Source organism: Varroa jacobsoni, unplaced genomic scaffold, assembly GCF_002532875.2.
Source record: "Varroa jacobsoni isolate VJ856 unplaced genomic scaffold, vjacob_1.0 contig00046, whole genome shotgun sequence".
NCBI classification, from domain to species: Eukaryota; Metazoa; Arthropoda; class Arachnida; order Mesostigmata; family Varroidae; genus Varroa; species Varroa jacobsoni.
This window is the reverse complement of record NW_019214400.1, coordinates 109,327-132,726: the sequence shown is the minus strand read 5'-3', so window position 1 is coordinate 132,726 and position 23,400 is coordinate 109,327. Positions and strand designations below refer to the sequence as shown.

The 23,400-nt window shown below is 41.5% G+C and overlaps 1 protein-coding gene across 1 annotated transcript; it reads right to left on the bottom strand.

The window, feature by feature from the left end:
• Positions 1–8,241: 8,241 nt before the first annotated feature.
• Positions 8,242–14,803, bottom strand: LOC111270674 (uncharacterized). The gene is made up of 5 exons (XM_022851022.2): positions 14,500–14,803; positions 12,462–12,512; positions 12,003–12,187; positions 11,439–11,501; positions 8,242–8,432 (listed from the first exon to the last, which is right to left on the bottom strand). The coding sequence occupies exons 1-5, from the start codon at positions 14,588–14,590 to the stop codon at positions 8,406–8,408; spliced, it is 417 nt and encodes a 138-aa protein (XP_022706757.1). The 5' UTR covers positions 14,591–14,803; the 3' UTR covers positions 8,242–8,405.
• Between the last annotated feature and the right edge of the window lie 8,597 nt (positions 14,804–23,400).

Below are 23,400 nucleotides of genomic sequence, written 5' to 3'. Positions count from 1 at the left end.
GTGTTTTCATAGGTTATGCTCCAAAGAGCCATCTCACCGCCTCGAACTACTGTCATTGACTCGTGCATCAAGAACAGTCTGATTAGCGGCAGACAACTATTCACTACCGTTGCAGGCGGCAAGGAAGGAAAATGATCGAAAAGGCTAGCCATGCACTGAGACACCATCCCTAACAAATGATCAGAGAGCCCCCGCCTCACAAGTCGAATCAACTCCGGTATAAGGCCTTTACTTATAATATCATCCCGATTACGCCATCCGGTCGCACTGATATTTCGGAGTACAGCGAGAACGTCATTCTGCACTTCAGGGCAGTCGTCCCTGGCAAGAAGCTCGGTCAGTCTTGGGACGGTATCAAGGCTTACGAACACATATGACGGAAAGGTACGTTGACCAGACAAAATTCGTAGCATATATGTAGCGCTTAATACTGTTTCGAGACTAGTTGAATGGATCCGATGAACGAGATGTTCGATCGCAGTGAACATGGCTGTCATGCCGGATGGAAATATAGCGATGCTGTGTTTCTGCCCTGAGTCCGAGTATTCCGAAAGCAGATGACAAGCGATATCAACGAATCGTCGATCTTGCCTATTACCACCATGCTGTAATTTATTCTCAAGGTAATTTAGGAGTCCGAATTTCTTCAGTAAATTCCAGAAAGCTTGGTGCTCATCCGCATTTTCCCTGCTCACCATTAAGACATTTCTGAGAGCTGCCAGCGTGTTTATCCGAAAGTTTTCATTTATGTCGTATTTCACAGCGCCAATTAATGGGATAAGGGCCTTTTCACAGAGAAAACACTCCATCTGCTTGAGATTTCGATAGCTGGTGATGTTGAGGATGGTCATAGTGGCTTTCTCTCGGACATTCTCGTCTTCGTGTTGTAACAATTCTAAAACGAAAGGCACTAACCCGACGCGAATCATTTCAGACACGCGCCTGTTTTCCCCCTCTGCGATTCGACCCGTAGACGCCTGCATTAAAATCCAAATTACGATATCTTCATAGCTATTTAATTCTTTATCTGATAGCAGGCGCCTGAACCCAACCAATGCGCCCATGTCCACAACCATATCAGCATACAATCCATTTATGGCAACTACGTTACAAAGTATTTGCAACGCAGGCCGAATGAGATCTGACTCGCGTGAAACCTTGATTAGTTTAATTAAACGATCAAGAATACCCAAGTCAATCACTTGCTGGATATACTGATTATTTTTAGTTTGCGCGATATTCGACAGAGTCCAACAAATGCATGCAAGTACCGAGTCGCATTGGGAGACTAGGAGTTTCTTAATGATCAATAGACCATCTGCTATAGCTTCAGGTGCAATATTGGCCACGTAGGAAGCAAATAAGTTTACCATACACCGCCCGATAGCTTCGAGCACGCCTACCGGAGAGTCGCTTCTTATCTGACGGTCAAGAACTTGCATGATGCCTTGTGTGATACATACGTCACGAAACTCGGATCTACAAGCAGCTATCTCTCCGATCGACAATATCACCTGCCTGGCGATACTGCTGTTACCGGATCCCAGAAGTTCGATAAAGAGCGGCCATATAGTCTCTTGTAGGAAGCCATCAGACTGATCCGCCGCCGTACTAATGAATTTGTTAGCCATGGATCGAACAGTTTCACACTGAATTTCTGACCAGTCACCCACGGGACGCTGGTCGATTGGTTTCGAGCTATCGCATAATTCATTCTGCCTATCTGTGGGTTTTTGCAAGCCGCCTCTAATATTCTTTTCCAAAATGTCAGTGTCACCCAACGTTATGTTCCTAGATTTAGAATAAACTTCACTTTGTGTGATGATAGAGATGCCCGAATCGTCCTGTTTCTTCGTAATGGTCAGCAGTAGACGACGGCCACTATTAGGAGTCTTTTCCTCAATATCTTGAGCGGATTCCGAGGAAGCCTGAGGTTGTCCACGTTGAACTGCACTTTCCTGAGAATTTATTTGAACTTCATTTTGGATGCATCCTGTATCGTCATTCGATGCACACAAAGCGTTCTCATTGTAAGCCATAGTTTTTTGTTTCAAGTAGCGAAATTTTGTAGACCGCTGCTGGCCGGCGGTAACTGCTTACAAACGGAAGAAACAGCTACAGAGTAGCCCTGTGACATGGATATAGATCAGCTGGTTCCCCTACTTTGCGTATCACTAATATCTTGGCACTATTGCGCGATATAGAGTGTTGCTGCACATGTAAGTTCGAGCTTGACGTCATCATGGCACCAAGCAATTTGTCGCTCCTCTGCGCTTTATGCTTTTCTAGTGGCTTTCATTATCCTCGAATGAAGGTGTTTTCTATTTGTTTTACATATGGCAATTTTTTCAGCGTCTTCTATCATCAGGCCAAGTTCTAAGGATACGTCCATTTATCACAGTGCCCGTGATGATGGTAACGTGTTTCTTTCGGAAATTTAAGGATACGTAAGATTTAAAACCGCGCGGGAACATACGTTGTACTAGAGAAACCTAACCGTTTGTAGCAATCTTTAAAGTAAACAGAACCGAGGGATATCAGATCCTAAACATTTATTAAGCCATGCAAACAGGTACTCTTAATGCTATCAAACAATGACCCGGATTGGTTCAGAATGCTTAAAAGAAGAATTCCAGATTAGGTGCAAATAGCAGCCTCAGCGGAAATAGGTTTAACCGTTAGGGTTAGACTCCTACAGCGTGAAACGTGCTTTACCCTGATAGTGTCCATGTGTGGGGCTTTTATTCACATTATTTAAAAAAAAAAAAGAAAACGTACAAAACATATTCGATTTGCATTAGCCAAACATTTACGTAGGTAGATGCTGCGCTAGTTACATAAAGTTACAAGATTTCGTAAAATTCTACTGCCAGTTCGTTCGTTCGTTCGTTCGATGGAAGTGCAATATATGTTTATAGCATGGTTAACAAACATATCCCACTTATCAGTATTACATGTTGCGCTTGCTGGCCATTGATCATAACGGGTCCTGCGGTTCCACGTCCGATGTATCCAGCACAGGTCAACCTGAGTAGTCCGCAAATGATTAGTAATTCTATAAAAAAGAGATTATATTTATCTTACGAAGGCGTTATACCTGAGTTAATTAACAAGGACCAATTCAGTTCTCGATTAAGCATCAGAAATCGTTGACTCTCTAACCTAATTAGGATGGATTAGGACCCCACACGTCAGTTAATGAAGAACAACTTCCGAGCGTATTTTAGGTCACTCCGAAAAGTGAAAGACTGTAAGAAATCTGATAGACCACGTAGAAAGAATATTTTTAAAAAAAAATGCAGCAGGTTCAGTATTATCGACCGATAATACCCAACCGTAAAGTATTGCCGTTCAGATTCAATATACATGCTTTTTATATGCTATTATGTTAGTACATGACGATAAATAAAGTTTACCGTAATGCAAGAAACCCCATGCACAGAGTAATACAAGTCTAGATTTGTTAATAAAACAACTGCAGTAAAGCCTGCTATAAACGATACTCTGATAGCAGACAAATCGGCCTTTCTCTATTAATCGCTATTATTGCTTAGGCCGCGGTATTATCAGTAATGATAATACTGCGTCTTTTAGATTAAGGCCAGTATGCGTCAGCAAAATAAGTACATCCTCATCCATTAGTAGAACTTAAGACCGTATCAAATGGCCCGTGTCTAGTCAGACAAGCTGATTTGCCTGAGACAAAAGATGTTTTCGTCTGAGAAAATAAATTTACCAATCGTTAAGTATGTAGCCCCTAAATACGCTTCAACGATGTAGATCCTGCACTCGGTGCCATCTTCTGACAACGGGTGTTTTGTGCTATAACTCTGAAGCAAATACTGATGAATCCCCCATATGGACCGGGAGCACTTCTGTACACGGACGTAAAGCTCAAAAAGTCTCTCTTAAGCGTCCATGTCAACGTGCAGGGATGTCTGTGTCATCAGCTAAGCATTATGGATTGGACTGTAACCAAATGTTTCTAAAATTTCGCACTGCTCTATTTCTCTACGCTATTGAGAGTTACCCCGTCCATACGTGTTTAGCATACTCCAAGGCGCCCCACTATTAGACTATAAAACCGTTTAAATGAGCATGGTGATACCGCTGTAGCTATAGCATATTAAAGATACCGTAACGCTACGACATTATAATATAATTTTAAGGGAGCTATAGGAAAGATATTAGGGTACCCTTATTACGAATGTTCTCCATCCAACTTGCTTATCTCCTGCTATCTTAGCAGCTATGAAACGAAGACGATATCGTGGTTCATAAATTCTTGATCGTTCTGTACATGCACCGAAACACAGCTGATCTTCACCATTGACTGAAAGCCAATCACGAGCCTTTATAGACGGCCACTGCTAATAACAACGAGCCGGATTCCGCGCTTGTGCTTGAAGGAGTTAAGTACCTATGTAACGATATTCATAATGACTAGGTCGCGAGCGACGCAGTCAGGGTGCAAATATTGATCGCCCACGAAATCATAATCGAACCTGCTAAATATATTCTCTTATAAAACATCTAATAAAGCACTAGTTACGCACGTAAATAACATGACCTACTGGCTATTCCATGAAACAGCGCAGGAGAAGGGAGCATCAATATTTAGGCTCAATTGACATCTGTAGGCCCCAGGCTCGTTAATTACATGCCTCTCACAACTCACGTGAAGCTCTGCGTGTGGACCCAGTCTCACCTAGTCGCTTAAAAAAATATGGGCATTCAAACGAAAAGAGTTGCTTACATATAACCACAACCAGAATAGTTCAACGTGCAAAGTAGTGGATGGCGCCATGGTAACAAACATGTTTGATTATGGTTCATCATCCGCCATTAACGAATTCCGTCACAGAGTAGAAACTAAGGGCTAAGGGATTCAGCGTGGCTGGTGTAAATTGTCAAACGTATGGTTTTGTACAGCCAAGGGTCCAGATCGTGGAAGTTAGATGGAATGGGTACCGCAATATGTAAATGTTTCAAACTCTATACTTGGTGCATGTATTGAGCATTTCTTCCAGTTACCGTAATACTTACCGGCTTTCTGCAACCCCTATCAGTCGCTGGCAAATGCATCAAGCAATACGAGTTACAGAACGGATCTCACACTGGACTGAAGCTCTCGATAGAGAATGACGTCGAGATAGACCTATAAGCTATTTTGCTTCCACCGTAACATAGTTCACGGTGGTAAAGTAAATTATGCTCGTAGAAAATTTCAAAGCAAATCATCAGTGGTCTGAGGCGAGGACTTGATAAATGAGTTGGTGCCACGCACAGAGAATATTCTTTGCCCCGAGAGCGGCAAACAATTTTTGTTTGCAGATGCTGTACTTTGAGCTGCGTAAAATAGTACCTAACAAATAGCATTGAAATACATAGCCATACGCACCGTGCGCCTCAGCACTGCGGCGCTTTCTCTATAATTTAACGAAGCAGTATCGGAGGAATGCTTGCGATGTTGCTGGACATGTACATCTACCTAATCTATTCCTGTGAGCGTAGCTATTCATAGAAATTTGTGGACCTTTCGTGAGACAACTCTATATTATTGAAAAATAAACAGATAGTTAGTGCGGTTCATTCAGCCAAGGCATCTTCAAGCATTTGTTGCGCGGATTGAAGCCAAATACATGAAGTGCTCGATAATGGCGCTATTTCTGTTCAACCGTTTGGTCAGGATCAAAATCGGCTGATAGCTACAGCATCCTGAGGAGTCTTTTGATAGGATGTTTCGCTCGCGCTATGACTCCCTCATATTTCGTTTCTGCCTCCAACTTTCTTAGTACTAGGCTATTCGTCCCTATTATTATTATTAATCGTTTTTTAACAACAGACTTCATCCTCAAGTAGCGATGCGGACTGCGGGACAATGCTAGCTTATCAGCTAATCACACACCTAGGCTAGCTACCTCAGGTCCCATCAGGAACGGGTCTCCGTCATTATTCACATGGAGGGAAAAAGCGGTAGCCAAACATTGTAGCAAGCGTGAGAGGCAGACTTCTTTTATTCAATTTATTTTTGGTAGAGGGAGCGCAAGTAGCAGTAGAGCGCCCTCAATTAACAGCAGTAGCGAGGCGCTCGCAGCGAATGTCAACCTACTATGGGAATCAGAGGTACGAAAGCACAATTCATTGTAAATATATAGACCTTTGCGTATGTTTGTGCGTTCACTGCATTCCAATTGCAAATACACGCGATCCCGGCATGAGGAAGCCATTCGGTCTGATGTGCCTATTTAGGTCCGATACGTCTGCCACATATTGGCTATAGGCTGTGTCTAGCGGTGGCCGCTTTTGCACAGTGTTAGTTAGTCTAGGCGATTTCTATTGAGGTTCGGTTCCGGCATCCGGAGGTATTAATTAAGGATTCGATATATGGTTCAGTGATATAGCTTTGTTTCGTTCCCGCATCGTAGCCGTCGCTGATTACGGGCACAAAGTTCGCCGATTAGTCTGTCGAAATAACTATGAAAGTGGCGCTCATAACTGATCGAGTTAAGCTCCAACTAAAGAAACGCTTATCGTGAGTGATCATCCCGACATCCCAAGTGATTTTTTTGTTAACTCGTTAGGGCTGTTTATACTACTATCTGATTTTTTAGCGTGTGGTATGCTTCTTTAAGTGGTGCTTCCCTGATTCGCTTTCATTGTTCAATATCGTGCCCGTTGTTAATTACCATTCCCAACAAAGGTATCTATGAGGAATTTATGATTACGATCGCTAAACGCATCATGGGTCTGCTTAATCATCCTGACCTGCCAACTTACCGACAGATGGTACCAGCTTATACGCCGTATATCGAACAGTTTGTTGTATGCAAGTTTAGCAAGATCACACGTTTCATTCATGGCTCAACCTCAGCTATAGCACTCGACTAAACAATTAGTACTAACATACAGTTTCACTGGTAAAAAGGTTCAGGGTGTGGGATCGTCGTACTCACTCACCCCACTACGAGATCAAACCATGGCCAGCAGCAATAGTATTCCAAGCCTTCGGCCGAATTCTATACCTGTGAAAATACTCGAGTTGGGACGATATTTTTTATGGCAGTCGACAGGGCTTAAACCTCATCTGAAGTCCAGAACTGACGGGGTGCTCGAAATTCTCTCATTCGTTGTACCACTCGATGTTGGAAATCAGATCGCAGGGATAAGTAACATAGTGCTGGCCAGCTGAAGCACGATTTCGTTATAGGAATTAAGCCGATCGTTGATGTACAGCTGGTTACAGGGACGACAAATACAAATCTTTGCCCAAAATTAAGATCCAATAAATCAAGAACGTTAGCAATTACCAACTCGTTAGCTATTTCCATAATAAAATATTCCTAATTATATTCCCTAATTATATATATATATATATATATATATATCCTCTATATTAATGAAAAAAGCATTATCTAAATTTGCATGATAGATAACATGGATCAAATGAAGAAGTTGAATAATTTTAACGATATATTTTAGCATGACAGGCGAATTCCCCCCAGACTAACGTTAAGGACCCTGATCCGAGCAAGTATCGTTTTTGTCACGGGTAGTGTCCCGAAGATATTCCATACGGTTTCGCGCGCATCCGTTTTATATATGAGTATATAGCAAGCTTTATGTAGCATCTCATTCGGTTAACATTTACTTAATCCCAACTAGTGGTCGGTGTTCGTATCTAATTAGAATGAACGTTTCTTAGCTCCATTCACAGTTACCGAGGTCCTTTGCATATCGCTAATTAAGTGCTTCTTCTACCACCTTATAACCGTTAGCTACAGTTCCACAGCATTCCTTTTTACCCAATGAAAAGTTGTGCCAGATCCTAGAAAAGGCCACCGTCAAGTCGCGTTAACGGGGGAAAAGAAAACGTGCCTAGCAAGCCTTTGTCCGCACTAGCTTATTCCAGGAATAAGAGTGGATATTTGAATATCAGCGCACAGGCTTGCTAAAAATATATTCTAAGTAAAATTTGAAAATTAGAAGCAGATCTCATGAATAACATAAACTAAAATAAAACTGAAGTAATAGAATTTCTGTATCAACGAAATGATGGTGTACAGAAGAAGACAGTAAAGAATTGTTAGGAACATGAATTGGAATTGACGAGCCTTCTACCCCAATCTGACCCGCAGTTGTCTTGTTTAAGCCCCTCTGTATGAATGAATCTATACATATCTGCAGCAGATTGATGGGGCGTAACAGCTGTTATCTTGTTTTGATCTTGATCGAAGACAGTTTCAAACTTTTTTGTATATTTTATTGATATCGCTATTATGCCAGCATACAGAGTGAAGTAATGTCAGTAAGTTTTCGATTCCGAATTACAAGTAGCGTCATCACCACTGAAACGTACCGAAAACGACCAGCGTTTTTGAGGCCATTTGACACAATTGAACAGCCTAAGCCGGCGGGTGACGCATGCAGTTCTGAAATTAAAACCCATAAGGGAACACGTAAAGTCATGAGCGTAGAGCGCTACCGTTCATTCTCTTTGTTTCCTCCCAAATGTGTTAGGCGTATGAGATATAAACGCGTATCCATCGAACAAGCCGTTATCACAAAAATGCTAAATTATAATTTGCATTAGGGCTGGTTATTTAGAACTGATCTGAATTTTTGGCTTATTACGAAGCTGCAGTTTCGACAGAGAGCAAGGTCCCACAGAAAAAAAGGTAAAAAATCCTCATACTGCACAGGACGTTTTACATTCTACTATTAGTACCTGAAAATGCCTATACTTTTTCTATTATAATTATATAATCTAGATCTTATTTACATGTTGGAGAATCTGTCTCATAATTTTTTTCACTGAGCTAAGAGGCCAATTTCCACGAGGGAGAGGAACGCGGAGTGATAAAAGCAAGCGACAAGTAAGAGTGTGCCTACCGGATCTATTACCGGCGAAGGGAACATTAAAGGCGACGGCGAGATGATTAAACCGATAACGACGGTAGCAAACAGATATCAGATCTCAGAGTAGATCATATCTTTTGATATCCTAAACTCGCATATTTTTTTATATTTTATCGACAACGCATGCGTTAGATTTTATGGACAAAAAACAATCCGTTTAAAGTACGGGAATTGCCCACACAGACTGTGCGGGTTCTTCCAAACATGGTTTTCACAGCCGCATGAGATGCCCTCAAACAGCCACCTTACCGTATCGGAAACGCGTGGTAAAATACTGGACGCGGTCATGCTTTGTAAACACGAGTAAAAAAAAACTTCATTTAGAATTCCAGTTTTCACAGTTTCCTGAGTGCCACAATAAGAGCATTGACTTGGGCATCTAAGCTGTGAAGTCAGCCTGCCATTCTATCGTCACTGGAATATGTGGTCCCAAGCATTTATTAGTCTGACAAAACAAAAGCTGAGCCACATCAAGTAAAATGTGTTGGATGTCGATGACATGTTGAAGGAATTGACTACAAGACTAAATGGTCAGAAAACTTACGTAATCTCTTCCATATGCTCAAGAGAACTCGGTATATCGTCAGCAATCCTGATAGACTGAATGCAAAAAAGCATGGAGTGCACTCCGCCTAAGTGATGACCGTACATATAGGCCGTCAAAATTTTAAACAGAACAAAAATCATGTATGGCTTGAGAACTGACTTTTGAAGTGTTCCGAGGTTTACTTTTTCCAACGCAAAGTTAACAAGACCAATCTTCACTGCCTGTCGTCTTCCGAAAGGTAACCCTTGAAGCTATCGATGGTGATCGGTGTGCACCTGATGCTTTATAGTATTTTCAGAAGGATCGAGTAACTGAAACAACTGAAGACGGTTGCAGTTTTTAGAAATGCATCAAGACAGAGCTCTCCATTGTCAATGTCATCTGTGATCCCCCGCCAAATGCGCTATGGCCAGTTCTGTCGTTCAAGACTTCCGCAAAACGAATTAAGTAAGTAAGGTAGGTCTAACACTTTCAAAGTATCTATGAAGTCTGCTAATCTATCCTTTCGAAAACCTTAAACAAATAAATTGCTAGAGGTATTGGATGGTAATTCACAGGCCAAATGAATTCCTTTTCTTTCGTGAACTAAGAAACAATCTTCGCGCTATTTAACCCAGTAGAAAAGGATCCCACCTCAATGACTAGGTTGATAGACTGGCGAGAAGGCGTGTCAAGGCCAACGCGGCGGTGCTTAACAATCTGCCTGGGACATCAGCTGCACACCGTTGTCCACCATTCATTTCGTGCTATTTAAAACAATCTGAGCCTTGCTGAGATACTTTATCCTAAAGGATGCACGGCCGATAGTTGATGCTGCTTATGAAATTTCCCTTGGGCTTGTCAGCAATAAACAGAGAATTGTGGACTTGATGTTCAGAGTTGAGGTTGCGATAGTAGAACAATTCAAAATTTTTCTCTAGTGCAAGAGGATCTTTGACAAATTTCTTCAATTTGCACGTATTGGCTCTTAACGGTGCATCTCAGCTGATCATTATAAAGGGTATTTTTTACGAGCCGCCATGCCCTTCTATATTTCGTGCCTTGATTTGCTGTATGCGACCTCATCGGTGCTATTTGTATCATTTGTTGACACAGAATCCATGACGCCTTAGTTCAGGTGAGAATTCGAACTTATTTCAATTACAGGATGAACTCTCGATATCAGCCTGTCAAGACGCTGTCATGTAGCCGAGTGAGAACTGGCTGTTCAGGAGATCCGCTCGAGGATGACGAAGAATTCCTTCCAAGCATAACAAGGATGGGATGGCCAGGGCAGACATCAAACTGTGGAGGCCGCGCATGAAAATCTATCACAGTTTGCCACATCTATACAGTTAATACAAATCTTCGAAGACGCGCGAGTAACCTTATTAACCCTTAATCTCTATATGGTGCACATTTGTCATAAATAGCCCTACCGAACTTTGAACTTTACGTTCAGGTCACCGGACAACAACCAAGGACAGGAAACTTTCAGGAACAACCTCATCAAAGACATGATGTAGGGAACTCCTGCAAGCAAAATGGCTGGAGTAAAAACAGGCCTTCAAAATAGAATCTTTCCTCACTCAGCGACGAACTGCGTAAACATTGCCGTCATTACTGCTTTTTTTTTTTTACTGCTGACAACATAATGAGACTTGACTGCACAAAGATTCTTTGTGACGTAGAACGATTCAAAAGAATACGGTAGTTGACAAATTTCGTTTGCCTCACTTACACCCGCCATATCAAGTTTAATCCGTCATCTTCAGAAAAGACTGTCAAACTTTCAAGTTGCCGTGAAACTTGTGCTTTTCTTCGGGTCATGTGCAAAAAGCTAAAAAGGGCCGTGTCAGATCAGATCTTTCTAGCATCGCCGCAGCTTGCGCTAATGCTTGAAGTACATAGACATCTAGCTAACTGCCCAGTATGTTGCTTATAATAATATGGTAGAAGAAGCGTATGCAGAACCTTGTCTGATTCAACTTACCCTCAGATGCTTCAAGAAAGCTTTCATCTGAGTCTTGTCTTTGATCGTAAATGATTTGGAGCCCTGTAAACCCACAGTGAATAGCAGTCGACGGTCATAATCGGATTGATTAGCTTGGAGCCCTTGAAAGATGTAAGTCACCGTTCTTTATATGGTTTCGCCGTATGACAATTTAGCTTATAAAACACAAATGAATTGTAATTGAAGACTGCTTCTTCAAACGGTTACATACCATCTGTATACCAGATACTGTGTTTCACGTACATATTGTATGTATTGTAATATTTGAACCTGCATAGCCTTTCATTGCAGTAAGAAATATCAAAATGTATTTAAAATGTAATCAAAAAGAAAATAATTATAAGAGTAAGATAAATTCACATGATGAGGCTATTTTTATACGTATGCGCGCGGTGTACATGTGAAAACACAAGGTGTATAATTTTCTACGACTTGCACACCTAAGAACTTACTCATAAACGAAAATAATTAGTTCCTAAAAGAAGTAAATAGACAAATGGAAGTTCTAATATTTTCGGAAACACCTAAGCTACGTTCTTATACCATGACAACGTGTTCTGCTCGCTTAAGGACCCGCAGAAAATATTTGGACATAGCGCCTTTCTCCTTTGAATTCACCGACTTTTCTTCAGCGTCAGCGATTTCGCCCATGATGCGTCCGAGTTCGCGTTGGGACTCGTCAGAAATACGTCGACTGAAGTCGTGATGTACGTTTTCAAAACAGCCTCCTGGAACAAGTAACATTAGGTGAAAATCACATGTTGGTTAACATTTTGAATCAGACTAAGCTAACGAGATCACATAGTCATCCCGGTAATAAACTGTGATAAGTTGAGCATGGCGAAGAATCGCATACTCAATTGACCTCATTTCCGAAGGGACTTCAAGCAGAGCTTTCTCTGTTACACTGAGCTGGCCTCCTACGACCACTTATAATTATTATTTCGTATATTATCAGAATAGACGGTTACTGCAAACGGCCACGCTGTGACCAAGACGCACTTGATTGTTCGAGCGGATCATCGTCCCGGCTCAGGTCTCCACTTTCGCCCTCTGTAACATGAACACAAAATGTATATAGAACCCATTAGTCCGCTATTGAAACACAATTGACACAAAGTCGACGACGAAAAAATAAATAAATAAAATACATAATAAAAAACATAAGCTAACGAGTGAGGTGCAGCGAGGCGAAGCGCGCTTTCTCCCTCACCTCGGTCCTATGCCAAACACTTCTATCTTGTACATTTAGATCAGGCTACGTTATATCTGTAGCGTTGTGTAGGTGATTGTCAAGGGTATGATGCCGGCACGTGTTCTATACTTAAGATATGCAAGGGATATGATACGTACAAATGAATGCTCTTATTTGATTGACTTCCGTTATAGAAACAAATGCTAGCTCGTTAAATTTGTGGTAGTATTGATAACACCGATACCAATGAACAGCGAAAAGTAGTACCGGTCGTGAAACATCTAGTTTAATATTGATATGGGACGTTAATCAATTTATAACACTGCAGAAAAATGTACTTTGTACATTAAGTTGGTCTCCAAATTGGATTGGTTGGTTGGAAATTCCAAATTACGCGCCGCTCAAAGGGGCCTCAGGAATTTTATTGCTTGATCAAAAATCAAATCGGCGGGTTAATACCAAGATGACCTCTCCTTGCTTTCCATTATACACACGGGTAAGCGCAACGTCATGCATATTATTATATACATGTATATTATTATATACATATATATTATAGTATTATATGAAAAGATATTTTTTAACGCTGGACACTGCTAAGCTATTATATAATAGAAAAGGCAGAGAGAAGGCTGCTGCTCGTTGAGCACGAGTTATATATCTAAAATAGGCACCAATATGTACAGCCTACGGTTGAGTGGGGTGGACGATTGAAAGTACCTAGTAGGTTACGGGTTGCCCATTCCAACCTGGGTTTCCGTGAGTAGCGTATTTCGTTCTTTCTTTGGAGCAAATGGAGGCCTATGTTCGAATTCGGATATAGACACACTTTATTTCATGCTGGGGGCAAGCCGTTCGATGCAATACCTAACGGCTGTGCCAGACGCAAGATCTTAAATAGTTATTATTTAGGCTGTCTTGCTCAACAATCACTGTTGTCAACCACACGGACCACAAATCTTGAACTAAGGTACGGCGTCATTTTCGAAAAAAAAAAAAGAAAAGCAAAGCACTTTAAGCAGATGACAAATGAACCATAGGAGCAATCCGTTACATTCGACATATAGTCCATTGGCCTTAGCCGGCTTCTAAACGATCACCTGTGAGGCAACAAGCACAATTATACGGACCGGTTCTATCATCCATCATCGTAACAGCAATATAAAATCAATTCTATATAAGTATCATTATTTGTACTAGGCATATTACTGCATTCCCGCTTCCTTGTCCTGCCGGTGCAGTCGGTCGCGGCTTTTCAATGAATACCATTATTTCGCCACAATCCGGGAAAATAATCCGAAACAGGCGCCTCAACGACGGTGGCGGTACTTTTTTTGCATTTTTTCGCTATCCCGTTTTCTATTTTCATCACCAACCACATCAGCGCTACATCACCGTTAGCACCGGCCGGGCAACAGCCGTTACAATGAAAAGCGTCACAGCTTTGGGAATCCGTATCGACCTTCTGTTTTGTTGCTTTTTGTTTTTGATAAGGCCGTCGTTACTAGCTCTGCTGCCGCTGCCATTCACTGGCGCTGTCCCGTAAGCGGTAACAATAACATTTGCTAACGCCTCGACTGTTGGACCTCGCGTTTATCGCTACGAGTCACTTTAAGTTAGCGTAACGCCCGCTAAACACTAGACGCATGCCAAATTCTTCATTCTCTCTTCGTCTACTGCCGGTTAAATGAATTTGGTAATCCACCTTCAGACGTCAGCCCCCCGCCTTGGCCAAAAGTATAGCAGAACAAGCCAGAACCACGAAAACACGACATTTGATGCGATACGTTATTGCTCAAGCGATTTGCGCTTGCCGAGCCCCTACACAGTAAAACTTCCACTTACGCGCAAACGTCATCAGGGTAGAGAAGAGACCGATAGAGATGAACAGCGCAATAAATTTCCAACCGGATTGTTTCGTCTTTGTTGAAGGCATCGTTCACGCGACGTGGGTCACCTACACAAAAAGTTCAAGCAACGGTTAGAAGACAACAAAGTTATTCTTACGCCCGGATGAGATTTCAACAACAGGAGGCTAGCGCTTGCGAACGAGACTGCTGCACCTCACAAGGTAAGAGTGTCTGAGCGATCAGACTTCACTGCTTAACGGTTGTCTGTTGGACGTTTGTGACGCTTGCGGACCGAACTGCGGCACTCTTAAACCGCACGTCGCGCCACGGGCGAGGGTCGCCCTGAATCAGCCACCAATCCATGAGGTCCGTCGCATCGGTGTAGTCGCGCTCGGAATAGCGCGTGTAATAGCCTGCTTCATAAGCGGCGACATAAACGACCCGCTACGCGAGAATACAATACTAATCGACAGCTGAAATCATAACAGCTGTGATATGGTACAAACAGGGTACGTAAGAACAATTGCTACTGCACGAAAGGCAAAAGAGAGAAAACGAAAACGTGTTGAAAAAACCTCTGCGCGCTTAGTGAAAATCTAACTCTAATCGAGTATAAAACAGCTCCGACTATAGAATAACAGCAGGCGGCGTGCGTGGACGCATTGTTATGCATTGCACTATCGAAAATCTATGGTTTTAAATCGCTTTATAATTGAGTTGAATGAAAAGGTCTAGCAACCTGTTACCGTACGTATTGACGACATAACGTTGCTAGCATTGGCTGATGTCGGGGCCCGCCCAATCAGACTTCATAGACGTTTCCGAACAACGCACAACACGCATGGTGACGCTCGGCAAATAGTTACCATTAGCTGCAATTGGGTGGCCGGGCTGAAATTGCGGCCCCAAGCGCTAATTTAGGAACATGTAACGTGTTATTTTTGCAATTCATAGATACGTATTTCAGAATGACTGCACGATTGTTTTTTATGCCTTGACATAGAAAAGTTCATTAGATGCACTTTCTCTTTACAAAGCATAAAAGTTCAACTCTTAACTTAATAAATAGCCAGATAGTTTACTCGTATGCAATGTAACTTGAGGTATTTAGTTGATCGTTTGTTGCGAAGAGTAACACTATAGTTTGGACATCTTTCATCCTATACTGTTCTAGTTATAATACTGTATAAAGCAGTATACTTCTAACAGCTAAATGATCTTAGAACGAATCCAAACCGTTCCTAGTGATCTGCTAATCATTATATATTGCTTTCAGGAACCTATACACTCGTATTGGGGACTTCCAACGCTTCCCTAAAAACTATCTGACGTTTATCTTTCTGGAGCACGGCGAAGTATTGCTCAACAAAACCTTCTTAAACAGTCCCGTCTAAAAACGAAATAACAGCCGGATGTTTCTTTCGTTGAATAGCGTCTGCAATCTCTTTTAAATTACCAGCGAATTTATAAAATCAGTATCGGAAAAACCGGCAGTATTTCGAATGTACGCAATGGCGGTAATCATTTGCGTTACTCGTCACTAGGTGCGACGTTTCCCTTCTGCGAACTCTGCACAGTGTTCGTGCGTAGCCATTAATCGTGGTGAAGCAATATTGAAACGTTGCCTTGTCCAGAACGTCTGAAATCTTATTTTTGTTATCTCGATGGTCGAAGACAATTGTACTTTGGAATGATTTTCATTGGTTCCGTCCAGCCGCTGCCTGGGCTCGTGTGATTTCACACATCAGTTGATCGATCATCATCGTCGTCGATTGCTACACATGACGGTATTTCAGCATGACACCACAACAGCAATAAGGTCGACAACAACAAGGTAAGCATTAGAAAAATAGCCAAAAGAAAGACTAACGTCAAGAAAAAAGAAATCATCCAAGAAAGAAAAACAGGCGAACCTATCCAGCGATTACAGCGAATGAAGACCAAAAACAAAGTCAGTTGACCACAAGTCGTCGCCTCGTGTTCATCTCCGACGTTCCGCAATTGTTCAGCCGCCGACTCTGGGCGGCCCTCCGCGACCAAAAAGCAGAGCGTCCCAGATTGTTCCGATATTACTGATTTCGCGTCTTCGATTGGCACTCGAAGGTTACCAAGAAATATAACATTGGCTACCGCTACATTTCCCGGTAAGTTGTTGTTTTTGTTGTTGATTGCTATATGTATACAGGATGAGAGCGTCTTCAGTTCTACGTGTGGCCCTTTCTAACAGCACAGATGGGCTTACTACACGCTGTCCTTCATCTTTGTTTACAGACTTTATCCTGTGAAGCTGCGTTTTCAGCGTAACCGCTAGTCAAGTATGAATTAGTAATGCTTTTAAAATTTCGCGTTATGGGTTGGGATTGGAGATCGCGCACGTCAGACTTCCTGTACGGTACTATCTAATCGCTTCCCTTTGCGTAGCGTAGCATTACCTGAATCAGGCTATTGCTTGCCGCCCGAGACCCTTTGGTCGACATTTAAGAGGGTTTTTGTTAGTCAACAACAGCGGCAATAGCAATAGTCGACGATGCTAAAGGCTAAGCGAATTCGAATGTAAAGTTGACTGAAGTTGCGATAAACGCTTGGTAACTGCTATGAAGTTCTTCTGCGATCCATTGTTTTATCGATAGGCGTTCAGTGAATCAATGTCCGCTTCAAAGCAGCGGGTCGGAAATGAAACAAAAATCTATTTAATCTATTTAAGATTGGCCTGCGTATTAAATGTTTAAGGGTGTCAGTCATGTTACGATAGTATCTATTCGTTCATGTTAGTTATGGCTTAGGACAACAGATATTTCGTCTTTCGTGTCCACTATTAAGGCTAACATTTGGATGATCATTAGAAAGGATAGTACATTTGGTGTTGTTGCTTTATTTAATCACAGCATTGATATCGTGTACGTCATTAGCGGGTATCTTCTTCCTTAGTGAGAATGCTATATCGTTGTTATAAGAAATAATGTCAATCTTATGCACATTGCGTATCTATCTATATATATTTAGTCTATTTGTTTATGTTTACTCTTACTGTGTTACTGTTTGAAAGCATTTGAGCAAGTTTTTTTTTTTTTTTTCCATATTTAAGGTGCCCGATTACCCATAAACGTTTACGCGTAACGTAATATCGGTGTATAGCAGAATACTACAAACCAAGCTACCATCATCGCGAATAACTCAGGCCTACACTGTACACCTTCATAGACACCAATAACAAGAAAATGTCGAGATATTTATTCTCAACGAATGTTTTTGACCATAAACAGATTTGGTTTACGCATAAACTTACGACGCTGGAATGGGTTAACTGCCTGGGATATATTAGCAACTCGTTCTTAAATTTCTTTCCTAATTAGGGTAATACGACGGACCTGATCCACCAAAACCCATCCATTAACATCTGGCTATGTACATCGTCCTGGATATTAACCCCTGTACGGAAAACATCGTAATATATGATATTCAACATGGTACGCTTTCCCTTTAAGGAGTACAAGTTAGTCTTGTATTAAACATATACCTATCCTTCTGTGTATGCCTGTTGATTCCCCAGAGATAGGCACTAAGGTATAGAACTATTAGATGCTTTAAATAAATGTTCACGTTTCGAAGTAAATCACTGCTTCAGACAGCTGGCACCCAGCGCTGATTGTGTCTATGCCCAGTTTGGAAGTTCGACGACCATTTCACATATTCGTAATTTTTGTCAGTGGGCACATGACCACAAGGCCAGCTGTATAATACTAAGACAGTCGTCAGTTGTGGGCTTCTACGAAGTCTAGAATTTCCTTAAAGATTTCACGCAGATAGGCTGATTGGTGATCATACTATTTGTTTAATTAGTTATTTTCTGGAGATGTATCTCGGTTTTTCTTGAACGTTTTCATCTATCGGACAGTCAGAACAATATGGGAAGGATTTTTGTTGGCTTCTTGTGTGATGCAGAAAACAATCGAATGTATTTCCAGCGTAGGCCGGTTTCAGGTCACGACGAGGCTGGGCCTTTCCGATTAAAAACACCCTTGTATATTAAGCAGAAACCATTAATACGTATCCTATTGATTGCTCAGTATGGATTACTTGTACAACGGATTCAATTTTGGCATTGGAGAAGAAAAATTGCTATTTTCATCATGTTTTGTTCTGTCAAATGTCATTGTAAGGAAACGAACGTTATGACCAATGGTCTGTTCAGTCGAGAGTTTGTTTACATTTGCCAGGTATTCATAATAATAATAGTGTTAAATGCTAGCGCCAATGTTGTTAAATCCCTATGTTGGTCAATGTTTTACCTTTCTGCAATGCCTACTAATGCCTCAGCAAAAGATTCAGCCTTGAAGATCTCAGCCAAGAAGAAGTCAGCCTACCCGATTGACTTTCGTCTAAACCAGGTATTTTTTAAGTACGTTTAAGGCGGTCACATGGTAATAATGGGTACATTCAATTAATAATCTGGTACTCGACAACAGAATGAGATAGTAAATTTAGGACAAATTTAGGTGGACCTCGTCAAACGGCTTACGCATTTCCGTTATAAACTATTTTTAAAAGCTGGCCAGTTTTCAATACATTATTAAAATCATGCTTTCCGTAGGGCACGATAACGTCAAGATGAAACCAATACATATTAGCATTGTGGCGTTTGACTGTGATGGCAAATCACGCAAGCTAAATGCCGCCAACGAGATGTCATCCCACTGACGTGCGTGCCTCAGTCCTAGCCGCATTTGAAAGCACTTCAAGCGGTGGGTACCTACAGCTCAAACGAAGAACGTTCCTAACAATGAAAGCATCGTTATTTGGGTACAAGCAAAAAACAGAATAGAAATCTATTGGTCACGGAAGCACAACTAACAATCGTCGAGGAAAAAGTAGCCTTTTTTGTTGGCAAAGGACCTGCAATATCTGATTTCCGCTATGTGGTTGATTTTTTGATCGTATTCTCACCGCTCGCATATATATATATATATATATATATATATATATATATATATATCGCGATCTTCTCATCATGTATTATAAAACTTTTTGAGGCCATTTTTTCGAGTGGCCAACATCTCCTCGTTGCTTTTTCATTTTTAACGACAGTTCGACTTCTTTTTGGCTTACATCCCTATTTAAAAGTCGTCTGCTGGATTACAGTGGCTTGCTTCTGTAGTAACATCTTTTTTCACTCATGTGGAAATTGCTGTTCAAATGAACTTCCACAATCAAGGGGCTATTTATTTTTTTCCCTCTAGGATATTTTTTATAAAGTAGTATTAGTAAGAATGATTTGATTTGGTCTTCCACGGCCAGCTGTAGGCTCTGTGCTTCACCTATCAAAAGGCGCTTTTAGGGCGAAACTATAATAGGTATCACCTAGAATCTCATATGATCGTCTATATATAGCATAATCCATTTGAAAGTTGTGTGTTGAGACAAATGCGACATGACATTTGTAGGTAATGACAGCTGTAAACCAAAAAATCGACTGTCAAACTGGAGGTTTATTCTTTAGAGGTTTATCAGACCGGCGATCGTAATCGATGGGCATCATCTACGTTACGTCCAAATTTGTGCAATTCAATATATCTTGATATATTCATTTGAAACTCTAATTATTGCCGTTTAATCGACCCGCTCAGATAATTGGTTTCGAAGCAGGTGAAGGCTTGTTTGTGAAGTTTTGCGTCACTTACGGCGGCCTTGCCGGTCAGCTGAAGCTGACAAATTTAAGCTGTCGTTGTTATGTCGAACACAGTTGCGACTGTAGCTAACGCATAGCGCAGACGGTTCGAAGTATAGATGAGGTTAGAATCCATCTGATTATTTCCAAATGGTCCATATGGAAGCGACTACCGGTAGCAGGACTATTCGCTCTGTGTAGTTGATCTTCATTACTAGCTAATCCCCGTCAATGGTTTATGTCACTCTGGCGACATCTTCTACGAACTCGCATACGAGTTGCTAAGCAGGAAATGTATCGTAATCTATTTTGTTTTCCAACTACGAAGAACCGTCGTCGTCCAGTGTTCACCCACACAACTCTACCACAAATTAGTCTAAATCTGTTATCTTACCTTGCAGTCCTCATTGCGGTAGCCTGTCTATTACCTGCAAGTGGCCTAGAGATGAATCACGATCTTGTTTACACGCAAGTGTTAATGCTATATCATTACATTTACGTAAACTTCGAGGAAGAAATTCTATTCTTTCAACTTTATGTAGCTAACCTTGTGCAGAAACGACGTACTCAATAAGAGTACGTTTCGTCTTCACGCAAATTTAAGAGAACTTCCCGAACTCCTTATATAATAACCAGTTCATTGCATCAAGGTTATCATTCAAAAATACCGTTAGCCAAGCACTTATAGTGTCTAATGTTAACAACAACAAATTCGCAAAATGGACATGATTTATTCGAGGCCGTAAACTTCGACGAGGCTCCGTCTTTGTCGCGCCGTGAGGGCGTCTTATTCTACAACATAGCCTCAAATTGCTAGAAAAACAAGAGCCAAGGCCGACGCGCACGCCTACTCTTCCAGGCGCTGTTTAACTTGACCTACTTTGTGTAGGGGATGCGGCTATTTATCTGTCAGAATTTGCGCTTTTTCTACGAAATTTTTCAAACGACCTATTTTTTTTTCTAGCTAAGGTATACGTTTTACACTTCTTATGCGCAGCAAAATACACATTGACAACGCTACTTTATAATATATATAAACGTTACATTATAATAATAAATTACTATTATAATGTGCGGAAATCGCATGTTAAACTTAGACGGCTTTCGGTTGAAGCACATAGTTAGAAACCGGTATACAATTCCTTTGGATAAATGTGCGACCGAGCATTAAGAACGACCAGCTGACTGGAAGAACATATATGGCACAGTTTGTGCTTTGTTTACATTTATTCTGACACGCGATTTTAACGGTTGTTCGATTTTGCGAGGATTAAATCGAATCACGTCGCTGATGCCTGACCACTTCTCCTGTTACGTAGTTATAGGGATGCATTCATTCCTGCGCTTTTCCATCTATGGCCAACGACAGCTAAGCTTTAAGTTGCCTAGCTAATGTAGCAACAATATGTATCTCGTTTTCGATGAGTACACCTAAGGTTTATGGCTTCGTTATAAAAAAAGAAATCGGTAGGAATAAAGAAATATATATATATATATATATATATATATATATATATATTCGTTATTTAGGCTTCATTTAGCTGGAGGATTTGGCTGCGAGAATCAGCTGGAAAGCTGATTCAATTATATATCCAATCCAGCCAGAAGTGCCGATTAAGACTCTTCACCCTTAGAGAAAACTAGGCTGAACTTCAGCAGGGTGAAGAACAGAACAGTTTCTAGTGGAGCAATTATGTGGTTACAAATATCCTATTTTCTTAGCTTTGTGGGTTCGCAAGGGCCAATTTTTCGTGTCCTGTTACTTGATTCAGTTTGATTTCTCGCATTTGATATCTCTGAGAAAGTCGTCATTGCTGTACACTCAAGAGAGGAAAACGTTTTCTTCTTATGTCTGTAACCGAGCAATCGGTCATTAGGAGCAAAGGTAAGTTCCGAGCGACATTTCAATTAAGCAATAAATAAGTATGAGGCTTTCAAGTTTCTGGCCAGCTAGAAAAAAGCAGCCGTTTAAAATGCACACCGTCTGTTTTGTATTGAGTAGTTATAATAGTTTAATATTTGTGTCGAGGTCCCTACCCTGTCGCAGTACCTACAATGAATGTCCATTAGTCCGATAGCCGTATTACTAATCTGTTCATTTTCGTGCCACTGCACATCTTCCAAACGATCTGAAAACTCCAGATCTTCTATCGTCTTCATACCGTTTACTTACTCTGACAGTGCAAAAAGCAATCTTGATAAGCTCGACGTCCTGTTGATTTTTCATAATATTAACAACCGCCGCCAACAAATTCTCTTGAAAAACTCCTCGTCGCGGAAAACTGACCGAGCGGCCGCTATTGTCGATAGCTGTGACCGCATTTCATAGAACGATTACATCGTGGCCATTGTAGAGCAGTTTGGTAAGAGTTCCCATCGCACATGGAGCAACTTTTCGGACATTTTCGATGCCAGTAGCCCCAAGATTGGAGATTGTCTTGGTAATGACGGCTAGCTCTTCACCATTGTACCCATTTTCTGCCAAGACACGTCCGACGGTTTCGATGCCTGCATAGTCCAGGGTAGCGGTTATGCCGAAAATATGTTTTACAGCCAGTGTGCCAAAGACGGTCACTGCCAACTTTGCAAGAGCGTCATCACTTAGTCGCTCAGATAAACGACTCGTAATTTTAAGATAGATCAGCGTTTCCTTCGAGACATAGTCAGTTTTATGAGGGACGACCGTAAGCAGCTCACAGGCTGCAAGCGGGTCACATCGGCAGACTCGCAATCCATAATTCGCTGATAGAACCCAGAATCTGCGACATCGTGCTACCTTCATATTAAGATAACCGCTGTAGCAAAGGGCACTTCGGATGAAGCTTGCACAGTCTAAGCAAGTGCCAGGACACACCATTGGCAGGTTGGCTGCAATCGCGTTCAGTAATTCAAATCGACAATAGAACACATATGGGTAGTCTGGATAAAGAGATACAATGTCGGTTAGCGAGAGCGGTACCTGTTTAGCCATGATGTTCCTTTCTGATCTGAGCGGCTTATTAAACAGAGCGCACACCGCTTCAACCAACGCTGGGATGCCTGGTTTCTCCAGTCCACCATTTTGCAACTTCTTCGCTGACGCTCACTCTCAGTCCCTCATCGTAAGCCTGCACAATCTACACACACGACCGACAGCAGAAAATTAATCGGTGGGGTATTTTTTCTTGCAGGCGAACTGGCAGAAACGCTTGACTTTGTATTGAATAGTAGCTTCGTCAACGGCGTGGATAA

Coding starts and splice junctions, on each gene's coding strand:
- LOC111270674 (XM_022851022.2), bottom strand. CDS start 14,590: ATGCCTTCAACAAAGACGAAACAATCCGGTTGGAAATTTATTGCGCTG. Junction 12,188..12,461: donor TGATCCGCTCGAACAATCAA/GTGCGTCTTGGT, acceptor TACTTGTTCCAG/GAGGCTGTTTTGAAAACGTA. Junction 11,502..12,002: donor GAGCAGAACACGTTGTCATG/GTATAAGAACGT, acceptor GTGGGTTTACAG/GGCTCCAAATCATTTACGAT.